The sequence below is a fragment of the Moschus berezovskii genome, chromosome 7 (assembly GCF_049115385.1).
Source record: "Moschus berezovskii isolate FMDL1 chromosome 7, NW_MosBer_1.0, whole genome shotgun sequence".
NCBI classification, from domain to species: domain Eukaryota; kingdom Metazoa; phylum Chordata; class Mammalia; order Artiodactyla; family Moschidae; genus Moschus; species Moschus berezovskii.
This window is the reverse complement of record NC_142466.1, coordinates 12,721,337-12,733,815: the sequence shown is the minus strand read 5'-3', so window position 1 is coordinate 12,733,815 and position 12,479 is coordinate 12,721,337. Positions and strand designations below refer to the sequence as shown.

Sequence of the window (12,479 nt, the reverse complement as noted above, 5' to 3'; positions counted from 1 at the left end):
GATGATACCACCCTTATGGCAGAAAGCAAAGAAGAACTGAAAAGCCTCTTGATGTAAGTGAAAGAGGAGAGTGAAAAAGTTGCCTTAAAACTCAACATTCAGAAAACTAAGATCATGGCATCTGGTCCCATCATTTCATGGAAAATAGATGGGGAAACAATGGAAACTGAGAGACTTTATTTTGGGAGCTCCAAAATCACTGCAGACGGTGACTGCAGTCATAAAATTAAAAGAGGTTTTTTTCCTTGGAAGAAAACTTATGACCAACCTGCTGCGTCACTTCAGTCGTGTCCGACTCTGTGTGACCCCATAGACAGAAGCCCACCAGGGTCCCCCGTCCCTGGGATTCTCCAGGCAGGAACACTGGAGTGGGTTGCCATTTCCTTCTCCAATGAGAATGACCAACCTAGACAGCATATTAAAAAGCAGAAATAATGCTTTGCTGACCAAGGTCCATCTAGTCAAGGTTATGGTTTTTCCAGTGGTCATGTATGGATGTGAAAGTTGGACTATAAAGAAAGCTGAGCACTGAAGAATTGATGCTTTTGAACTGTGGTGTTGGAGAAGACTCTTGAGAGTCCCCTGGACTGCAAGGAGATCCAACCAGTCCATCCTAAAGGAAATCTGTCCTGACTATTCATTGGAAGGACTGATGCTGAAGCTGAAACTCCAATACTTTGGCCACATGATGCAAAGAACTGACTGGGAAAGATACTGGGAAAGTTTGAGGGCAGGAGGAAGAGGGGATGACAGAAGATGAGATGGTTGGATGGCATCAACAGTGCAATGGACATGAGTTTAAGCAAGCTCCAGGAGTTGGTGATGGACAGGGAAGCCAGGTGTACTGCAGTCCATGGGGTCGCAAAGAGTCGGACACGACTGAGCGACTGAACTGACTGAAACCACTTAAAAATGGCACTGGCATGTGGTCAGCTATTGTTGTTAGGTGTACGTGTGTATGCTCAGCTGCTCCTCTGTCCACGCGAGTTTTCCAGGCAAGAATACTGGAGTGGGTTGCTATTTCCTACTACAGGAGATCTTCTTGACCCAGGGATAGAACCTGGGTTTTTGCAATTGGCAGGCAGATTATTTACCACTGTGTCACCTGGGAAGCCCATTATTAGGTTCAATGGATGTCTTATACTTGGGCCTGTAGTCATGTATTAATCAACTGATTTTGAATTGGATGTAGGAATTACTTATTGGAGACTGCAGGGCAGAAAAGAGAGTAGGAATGCATATTCCCACAATGCCCCTTTAAGAAAGCATGTCTGAAATTTTGCCAGTAAATTGGTTAGAATCTGGTCCCTTTTTGTTACCCAGAGCCCAGTTAACCATCCTTACACACAAAAGGTCTCATCCTTTTAGCCATTTGTGTATCCTTTTAATTGGTCATATGAGGTGAGGGTCATGGTAATTTGACCTGAGGGGGTTGATTAAAGTGCAGTTTTACGCAGCAAGACAATACATTGTGACAGAAGGCGACCCACTTCCATCCCACCTTACAGCCGAAGTAACAGGTGCCACCAAGTTGAGTGCAAGTACGGACTGTTGCTCCATTATTTCTAAACAAACTGTTCCCTGAAGGAGAAAAAACACATACACACAAAAGAAAAATCAGTCTTCAAGAGCCTGGGGGACATCTTCGGGCTGTCCTCTCTTTCCCGGTGAATGGCTTCTCAGTTTGAGGTTGTCCTTCTACACTCCATCCTCTCGTCTGCTGTTACATTTTGGCGAGGGCCACTGAGTCCAGCGCTAATCAGAGGAAGCTGAGGGAAACAGGATTGTAAATAGTGGAGAGTGATCTATGCATGTGCTGAAAAGGGCTCCCCTCTCTTAAGCTGTGGCAGGCTTTCAGGAGGTAGCAACAGATGATCAGGGCAGGGGCTGAATAACGCTCACCCACCTCTTGCCTTTAGCTCCTCTACTGATTGACACTGTGGTCTCCCTGCTGGGCTTATACCCATGGGGCTTTTCAAGTGCCTCAGCCCTCGGAAGACCCTTGATTTTCATGACCCATACCCATCATTACTTACCTGAAGGCAATGAGATCACCAGGAGGAAGAGTAAGCTGGAGAGACGGAGTTTCATAGTTGGTGAGGACACAGAGCTACAGCTTCCTGGGGGTGGCTGTCTGGGAGGCTCCTTTATAGCGCTGGGCAAGGCTGGGTGGGGCTGGACACTGGCCTCATTCTATCTGGAGGAATACCCCGGGGAGACAGGCTTTTTCAGGGTTACAGGAAAAGGAATCCCTGGGCCATTCTATGCGGCTTCCTCTTCTACAAATCATGGGAGAGGAAAGGACTCAGTCAAGGTAGAAGAAAGGGAGAGGCCAGGCCTCATCATGCTCGGGAATTGGGAACTATTCCTGTGTCACTTCAAATGGACACTGATGGGAAGATGGCAGGGAAACGTCTGCTTGTTCCTCCCATTCTTTGTAGTCCCACTGAAAACACAGGAGCCCAGAAAGGTGATGTGATAAAGCAGGCTTAACTGAAGGCCAGAAAGGATGTCAGCAAGAATTTACAGTGTTCCAAGAAGCAAAGGATCTCAGGGTGTCAACTGTTGCCTGACCAAGAGTTAGGTAGGTGTTCAGACATAGCGAAGAAGGGAAAGCTTATTTGCCTATTGGAGGCCCACGCTGCAGGGAATCTCACTCCCCAGGACAGTTCACTGAGCGACTTTGTTTTCTAGATGGCTGATGTAGAAAGTCAGTTGGACTTTGGGAACCAGTTCTGGGGAAGATAATGTTTTTGGAGTCAGTGAGTTAGAATTCTCTCCTGGCCCTTGAGAGCAGGAAGAGCTGGTTCAGGGTTGGCTGCCTTCTGTCAGGAGTGGAGCAGAACAACGCTTCCCTGGAGCTAGAGGGAAGGGTCATTAAGTCTGCCTCCCTGGAGGGATGGTGGCAAAGAAGAAGACATGAACTTAAGCTTTATTCTTGCCCCTGAGCCAGGCTTGTACCCAAGAATGATCCAAGACTGTAGGATTCTGAGTCTGTAAAGTGGCAGCAGAGCATAGTTTTATTGGTTACACTCTGTTTTTGCTGTCACACGCCCTTGGATGAATTCTTTAGCATCTCTGAGTTTCAGCTTCCTCTTTTCTTTCTTTTTTCTTTTTCTCTTTCTTTATTTCCCTCTTTTATTTTTAGGATTTAAAAAAAATTGAGGTAGAGTTGCTGTACAATATTATGAAAGTTACGGGCATACAATATAGCGATTCACAAATTTTAAAGGTCCATTTCTAGCTATTATTAAATATTGGCTGGATTTGCTGTGTTGTACAACATAGTCTTGTATCTGGTTTTATACCTGTTTGTACCTTTTAATTCCCTACCCTTATACTGATGCTTTTGAACTGTGGTGTTGGAGAAGACTCTTGAGAGTCCCTTGGACTGCAAGGAGATCCAACCAGTCCATTCTAAAGGAGATCAGTCCTGGGTGTTCATTGGAAGGACTGATGCTAAAGCTGAAACTCCAATACTTTGGCCATCTCATGTGAAGAGTTGACTCACTGGAAAAGACTCTGATGCTGGGAGGGATTGGGGGCAGGAGGAGAAGGGGACAACAGAGAATGAGATGGCTGGATGGCATCACCGATGCGATGGACGTGAGTTTGAGTGAACTCCGGGAGTTGGTGATGGACAGGGAGGCCTGGCGTGCTGTGATTCACGGGGTCGCGGAGAGTTGGACACGACTGAGCGACTGAACTGAACTGAACTGATACTGCTCCTCTGCTCTTCCCTCTCCCCACTGGTAACCACTATATATATTCTATCTGTGAATCTGCTTTATTTTGTTATATTCACTAGTTGTTGTATCTTTTTATAAAGATTCCACATATAAGTGATATACCATATTTGTCTTTCTCTGTCTTATTTCAGTTAGTATAATACCCTCCAAGTCCATGTTGCTGTAAATAGCAAAATTTTATTCTTTTTTATGGCTGAATAGTATTTCATTGCATGTGTATATATTTATATATACTATAAGTTTTTAATCCATTTTTTTGTTGATGGGGCTTTGCTGGTGGCTCAGCAGTAAAGAATTTGCCTGCAATGCAGGGGATGCAGGAGACACAGGTTCAATTTCTGGGTGGGGAAGATCCCCTGGAGAAGGAAATGGCAACTCACTCCAGTGCTCTTGCCTGGAAGAACTCCATGGACAGAGGAGCCTGGTGGGCTGCAGTCCAGGTGGGTTGCAGAGTCAGACCCTACTGAGCACACAGGCATGCTCTGTTGATGGACACTTAGGTTGCTTTTATAGTGCTGCTATGAGTACTGGAGTGAATATATCTTTTTGAATCAGTGTTTTTTTTTTCATATAATCTTCCTTTTCTCTAAAAGTGCACTGTAAGAGGTTTCTTTTGAGGATGAAATGAGGTAAAGCTCACAAAATGTATTGTGTGCTTTCCTTATCTCCTCCTCTTTCTTATTCTTGATTAAATTCTGCCTCTGTAGCTGTGTTTCTTTCTCTTCTATGGATCCTCTCCAAGAAAATTTTTAGGGAATGCAAGATATCACTGGGAAAGTTTTATTCTGGTTTACAACAATGGGTATGGTTGAGAACGTGGCTGTAGGTTGGAATGAGGATGGGAGAGAGATGGTGGGCTAGTGGACTAGAAGTATCGAGGTCAGTGCTAGTTCAGGGCTGAGGATTCCTTTGCAAGATCCCAGAAAGGCTCCCAAGAGACCCTTCAGTGGGCACATGACTCCGGCCCATAGAGCCCAGACCGTATGCTAACCATCTGCTATCATAGACATAGTGTAGACCACAGCATGGACATAGACAAAGCATAGACAGCTCATTCTTTCAGAGATGGAGGAAACAAGGCTCGGATTTGTGAATGGACTTGCACAGAGGAAGGAAGCAAGCTGTGGGCTGTGCTGGCATCAAATATTTAGCTGTCTTGATACTCAGTTCAGAACTCTGTCCTTTATATATTTTAAATTGTTCAATTGTGCTTTAGGGAAGATGGGAAGTATGAACCTAACATTTTCTAAATACTTCTGAGTCCCTCCAACATACAGTTCTGGATAAAAACAGATCTAACGTGTCTGGGGATCAGTATATGTTCAGGGCAGACCCTTTCCTTTCCATCCACAGATGCCCTATTAAATCACCATTCCAGCCTTGGGGAAGGAGTTTCTCCAAAGTGAGTTAAGGGTTCCCACCTTCTGCTTGAAGTCTTGTTGAACAAAGCTGCCAGGGAAACAGAGACAGCTTCATTCTCTCCCATTTAGTATTGCCGTGTTGGTGCTTTCTTCCTTTATCTTAGTTTTCTAGAATTCTAATGCTTGCCTTACTACTGTCTTTACCTTTGAGAAAAAAATGTCCACTGCACATCCTACCGAACCTTAATGAATTACCCTGTCAAATTGAATTATGCTTCCTTTTCAGGTGTCTCATTTTACTAGTCAGACAGTTCCTGAATGTGGTGACTTCACTGTTTATTTTTCTGCATGGGCAATTTATTTTCTACCATGGTTTTTTTAATTTTAAAATTTATTATTATTACATTATTACAAATACATTTTCAAAATTATTAAGCTATTAAAATTATACTTTTCTTTTCCATTATTGTTTATTACAGGATATTTTATATAGCTCCCCATTCTATACAGTAGGACCTTGTTTATTATCCATCCTATAGGTAATAGTTTGCATCTGCTAATCCCAAACTCCCAATGTATCTCTTCCCTCCCTCTTGGCAACCACAATCTGTTCTATATGTCTGCAAATCTACAGACTCCATCTTTTTCAGAACATTTTTAGGTTCACAGCTAAATTGAGTGGAAAGTTCAGACAGCTTCCTCCTGTCAACCACCCCTACCAGAGAGGTATGTTTGTTTCAAACGATGATCGCCCCCCCCACAGTGACATATATTATCACTCAAAATGTGAACTTTATGCTAAGGTTCACCTGTGGGATTTGTGAGGTCAGCTTTGACAAATGTGTAACATTTCATCCCTCTTGCAGTATCATGCAGAAACCTCATACCATCCTGAAAATCCTCTGTCCTCTGGCTGGCTCTTATTCTTAAACTTTTAACATAAAATATTGATAAAAGATGAAATTCTATACACATAAAGAAAAACACATCACAGACTTAGCTTCAGTTCAGTTCAGTCACTCAGTCGTGTCTGACTCTCTGCAACCCCATGAATCACAGCACGCCAGGCCTCCCTGTCCATCACCAACTCCCGGAGTTCACTCAAACTCATGTCCACAGAGTCGGTGATGCCATCCAGACATCTCATTCTCCGTCGTCCCCTTCTCCTCCCGCCCCCAACCTTTCCCAGCATCAGAGTCTTTTCCAGTGAGTCAACTCGTCGCATGAGGTGGCCAAAGGATTGGAGTTTCAGCTTTAGCATCAGTCCTTCCAATGAACACCCAGGATTGGTCTCCTTTAGAATGGACTGGTTGGATCTCCTTGCAGTACAAGGGACGCTCAAGAGTCTTCTCCAGCACCATATTCAAAAGCATCAATTCTTTGGCGATCAGCTTTCTTCACAGTCCAACTCTCACATCCATACATGACCACGGGAAAAACCATAGCTTTGACTAGACAGACCTTTGTTGGCAAAGTAATGTCTCTGCTTTTGCATATGCTATCTAGGTTGGTCATAACTTTCCTTCCAAGGAGTAAGCGTCTTTTAATTTCATGGCTGCAATCAGCATCTGAACTGATTTTGGAGCCCCAAAAAAGTCTGACACTGTTTCCACTGTTTTTCCATCTATTTCCCATGAAGTGATGGGACCAGATGCCATGATCTTTGTTTTCTGAATGTTGAGCTTCAAGCCAAACTTTTCACTCTCCTCTTTCACTTTCATCAAAAGGCTTTTTAGTTCCTCTTCACTTTCTGCCATAAGGGTAGTGTCATCTGCATATCTGAGGTTATTGATATTTCTCCCGTCAATCTTGATTCCAGCTGGTGCTTCTTCCAGCCCAGCGTTCCTCATGATGTACTCTGCATATAAGTTAAATAAGCAAGGTGACAATATACAGCCTTGACGTATTCCTTTTCCTATTTGGAACCAGTCTGTTGTTCCATGTCCAGTTCTGACTGTTGCTTCCTGACCTGCATACAGGTTTCTTAAGAGGCAGGTCAGGTGGTCTGAATATTCAGCAAACACTGTATAACCACCACCAGGGACGGTCCCATGCCCACTAGTGGCTGCAGCCCACTCCCTCCCCTTGTGAGGGACAGCTGGGACGCCAGGTGTGCGGACACGTGACGTATGGACACGTGGTGTGTGCGTGCCTGGTATGGGACATGTGGTGGGCAGATTCGTGACGGGTGTACACGTGCTGCGTGCGGGTGAGGACGCCAACGGAGGCACGTGGACCCGGGAGTACAGATGGCTCTGGCTCACCGCCAGACCTGGGGACTGGGACCAGAAGTCACCCAGGTGTGGGAAGCATGCCAAAGTGACGTCCAGATGGATTCTCTGAGGAGGATGCTCCGGCGCACCCCGCCCTACTCCTGCTTTGTTGATTTTAAAGGATTTTCAGGCTTTTAAAAAGTCTCCCCCCCTCACCTTTTTTTCCCCTCTTCGGGCCGCTAGGCCCCAAAGCGATGGAGCCTGCGGAGACGGGGCAGAGAGAGCAGAGACTACATTCTTACCAATTATTCTTCTCAAATGTTTGCTTTTACTGCCTGCTACATGAGGAACGCTGGGCTGGAAGAAGCACCAGCTGGAATCAAGATTGCCGGGAGAAATATCAATAACCTCAGATATGCAGATGACACCACCCTTATGGCAGAAAGTGAAGAGGAACTCAAAAGCCTCTTGATGAAAGTGAAAGAGGAGAGTGAAAAGGTTGGCTTGAAGCTCAACATTCAGAAAACAAAGATCATGGCATCTGGTCCCATCACTTCATGGGAAATAGATGGAAAAACAGTGGAAACAGTGTCAGACTTTATTTTTTTGGGCTCCAAAATCACTGCGGATGCTGATTGCAGCCATGAAATTAAAAGACACTTGCTCCTTGGCAGGAAAGTTATGACCAACCTTGATAGCATATTAAAAAGCAGGGACATTACTTTGCCAACAAAGTTCCGTCTAGTCAAGGCTATGGTTTTTTCCCGTGGTCATGTATGGATGTGAGAATTGGACTGTGAAGAAAGCTGATCGCCGAAGAATTGATGCTTTTGAACTGTGGTGTTGGAGAAGACTCTTGAGAGTCCCTTGTACTGCAAGGAGATCCAAGGAGTCTATTCTAAAGGAGATCAATCCTGGGTGTTCATTGGAGGGACTGATGCTAAAGCTGAAACTGCAATACTTTGGCCATACGACGAGTTGACTCACTGGAAAAGACTCTGATGCTGGGAAAGGTTGGGGGAGGGAGGAGAAGGGGATGACAGAGAATGAGATGGCTGGATGGCATCACCGACTCTGTGGACATGAGTTTGAGTGAACTCTGGGAGTTGGTGATGGACAGGGAGGCCTGGTGTGCTGTGATTCATGGGGTCGCGGAGAGTCGGACACGACTGAGTGACTGAACTGAACTGAACTGACTGAACAGAGGTTGACCTTTTATTATAACTACGCATCACAGAGTAGTCAAGCTATCCAGAAACAGGAGAAGATTTTCAAGACAGTTAAGCGCTAAAAGGACTTCCCTGGTGGCTCAGTGGTAAAGAACACGCCTGCCAATGTGGGAGACACAGGTTCCATCCCAGCGTGGGGAAAATCCCCTGGAGGAGGCATGGCAATGCACGCCAGTATTCTTGCCTGGAGAGTTCCATGGATGGAGGAGCCTGGTGGGCTACTCTTCATGGGGCTGCAAAGAGTGGGACACGACTGAACAACAACAAGCGGTTTAAAAAAAGTAAGGCACAGAAATAAAGATTCCATCAAAGTTGCATGAGGTTTGTGCCATGCCAGAGCTTGAGGTTTGTGAGAACCATGGAAATGGGAGTACGTTTGGCTGAAAAAGCTTACAGAAGACTCTCTATATGGGGTCCAAGCTCAGGTACTTCAACTCAGCTCTCCAAATGGGAATAAATGAATGAGAATGGTTCCTTTGACAAAACTTCTCTTCTGAGGTACAGGCAGGCTATGTGTTTTAGTGCAAAGAACCCAGACCTTAGCTTCTGATAGATTCAAGTTGGCCTCTGTGCTCAGCTACTTCTGAGACATGTGATATTGGATAAGTCACCTAATGTGTCAGAATTTCGGGGTCTTCATCTGTAAGATGAGAATCAATGGACCTCTTTATAAGTTGTTGTGGGACAAATGGAGATGACACACAGAAGATACAGGACTGTGGGTTCTTGGTGATTGTTCTTTTCTTCCTCTTTGTATCAGGAGAAGAGAAAAAGTGAATGGAAAATGACTTGGCCATATCTGTATAATATTATGAGTCAAAAGAATTGTGAGGGGACAGGGATGGGAAGACAGCAGGAGAGACTTTGGCAGGCTGGCACTTCCCTAGTGCCCTGTGGGTTTTCATTGAGACTTATAGAAATTGGGGTTTCTCTGCAAGATGCCTCCTCGGTCTCCAGTTCCCTGCCCCTGATGGAGTAACTGAAAATCTGGTTGTTCGGGAAGGCACACAGAATTTTTGATTGGAAAGAAATTTAGATGAGGGTCAGGGGTGGATGTTCAGAAAATATTTTTTTCCCAGGTGTGTCTTATGAGGGTACTGCTTTGCCAGGTCTCCCCAAGGAATTTTGTCACTCTTTCAAAACAGAATTGTTATGTTGCTACAGTCTATTGTCGGAATGTTCTCTTTTGTGATGTGCTGTCTGCTGTACACTTGCCTTCATGGACTGCATAATACTCGGGATATTCAAGTTATAATAAATACTTTACCCAGAATCAAGTTGGAAGAGATTCTGTTTCCTATATGAAAACTTTTGGGATTAAAATAGGGTCTCCCCATCACACCAATCCTGGAAGATATCAGTGGACACAGATCTGTTATACCTTCTTTTCTGTGGTTAATCTGTGAGGCTTGGGAACGTGGGAATACCGAGGGCTAGTGCCCCAGGTTCTGACCAGGAACCCAAGGTCTCACAACAGACCACAGGATCACAAGGTTTAAAGATGCACTTGCCTAGACCAGTCCTCCTAGAGGGTCTTTGTTCCCATCTCCAGCTCACCCCTAGAAAATCTGAGATGTCAGTCCTGGGGAAGGCCTGAGGCATATTGCCATGCCCAGCTTAAAATACATCCATCCCCTTAGGTGGAAGCACACTGTCAAATGGAAGATCAAGGTCAATGAAAGGAAGAAGCCTTTCAGGTGTGATGAAGGGATGTGTTTCTGATCCTAGAACTTCCCAGAAGATGGGAAGAGCCTTGTTTCAAGCTGGGGTGGCTGGTTGGAGTTCAGTGTGACCCATTCTGCCATATAGGGCTGATGGGAGAATCCATTGAAGTCAGAGGGTAGGAGTACATCGCTGCCATCTCCTTAGCAACTGGGGGACATCAGACTAGAGGAACAAAGGGTGTGAGCACAGCAGCTTCTCTGATCACTGGGAAACTTGACCTAAATCTTGGGTCTTCTAGAGTATGACCCAGAACCCTCCACTCTTTCACCAGGTTCCTTTAACTGTATGTTGGGGTGGGACTTAGACTGAGGATTAAGATCATAGTTTCCGTGTGTCTAACAGCCTGCAAGCTCTGAAAAGAACTTCAGATCAAAACATAAGGCCAGACCCATGTAGGAAAAAAATTAACCATTTGGTTACATATAGCCATGACATGAGGATACTAAAGAAGTCCCTGTTTGGACCTGGAGAAGTTCAGAGAGGAAAGTGGGGTCTGATTGTCGCAAGCAATCAAGAGACACTTCTGCCTGGAAGGGGCTGTGTAATCAGGTGAATCCATTATTGCCTTTAGCAAGATTCGATTATGTTTGGAGTCTTAGGACATTCTGTGAGGAGATGTTGGCTTGGAACTGGTCCCTGGCCACATGCAAGGAAGAATGTTCTCAGTGCTTTCTTTCAAGATCAGATGCCCTTATGCCACTGGCCAGATGCCCAGAAGTCCCCTGGGCTAGTTTGCCTTCTTCTTTAGCTTCAGACAGATTGTCTATAGAACATGATTTTTCCCTTTGGGCGTTTGAGTCTCTTCCTGGTCCTTGAATTTCCTAGCACAGTTGTAGCAAACGGGGCTGTCCTTATCTCCATGGGTTTCTGTGAGGGCTGTGAGAAAGGCAGCTCTACAACACTGGTCATGGACCTGGTGTGTGACAAATCCTCAGCCTTACTCATAACTCTGAGCAGATCAGCAGCCCACCCTGCCCTTACTCAGACTCGTGTCTGTAAGAAGGGAGTTACAGAGCCAATGTGGGGAAAATACAGAAGGGCTGTGATCACTGTGAGCGTGGAGGGGAAATCTAGCATGGGACATGGAAATGGAGAGCTCTAGAGAGCAGGAGATCAGGAAGGTTCAGTTCAGTTTAATTCAGGTTGGCCAACATTAGTGGTGCTTTATGCCAGGCCCTTTGCTGGGTTCCAGGGACATAGAGAATAGAGAAGATTCCTGCCCTCACAGGTGCATGGCCATAGGTTATAATTTTTGTATAATGAGGTAAAAGTTGTGAACAGGAATTATGTACAGGATACTATGGAAACGTGGGGCACCAAATTGAGCTTTGAGAGAAGCAGGGAAGGCTTCTTGGAGGAGATGAATCTTTTAGGGTAAGTAAGAATTATCTAGGAAGTACAGGAGAGAGGGCTCTAGGAAAAATCAATAGATCCACAGATCAGGGCACAGAGGTACAGAAAAGTCTGGTGTGCAGGTGTGAGCACATATTTAGGTGCAAAAAAACAAAATGGTTGTCTGAGGAGGCCTTACAAATAGCTGTGAAAAGAAGAGAAGCGAAAAGCAAATGAGAAAAGGAAAGATATAAGCATCTGAATGCAGAGTTCCAAAGAATAGCAAGGAGAGGTAAGAAAGCCTTCCTCAGCAATCAATGCAAAGAAATAGAGGAAAACAACAGAATAGGAAAGACAAGAGATCTTTTCAAGAAAATTAAAGATATCAAGGGAACATTTCATGCAAAGATGAGCTCGATAAAGGACAGAAATGGTATGGACCTAACAGAAGCAGAAGATATTAAGAAGAGGTGGCAAGAATACACAGAAGAACTGTACAAAAAAGATCTTCACGACCAAGATAATCACGATGGCGTGATCACTCACCTGGAGCCAGACATCTCGGAATGTGAAGTCAAGTGGGCCTTAGAGAGCATCACTACGAAGAAAGCTAGTGGAGGTGATGGAATTCCAGATGAGTTATTTCAAATCCTGAAAGATGATGCTGTGAAAGTGTTGCACTCAATATGCCAGCAAATCTGGAAAACTCAGCAGTGGTCACAGGACTGGAAAAGGTCAGTCTTCATCCCAATCCCAAAGAAAGGGAATGCCAAAGAATGCTCTAACTACCGCACAATTGCACTCATCTCACATGCTAGTAAAGTCATGCTCAAAATTCTCCAAGCCAGGCTTCAGCAATATGTGAACCGT

At 44.9% G+C, this 12,479-nt stretch overlaps 1 protein-coding gene across 1 annotated transcript; it reads right to left on the bottom strand.

Moving 5' to 3' along the window:
• Positions 1-1,408: 1,408 nt before the first annotated feature.
• On the bottom strand, positions 1,409-2,091 carry DEFB136 (defensin beta 136). The gene is made up of 2 exons (XM_055427966.2): positions 2,037-2,091; positions 1,409-1,581 (listed from the first exon to the last, which is right to left on the bottom strand). Exons 1-2 carry the CDS (start codon positions 2,089-2,091, stop codon positions 1,409-1,411), a joined length of 228 nt encoding a protein of 75 aa, XP_055283941.2.
• Positions 2,092-12,479: the final 10,388 nt, after the last annotated feature.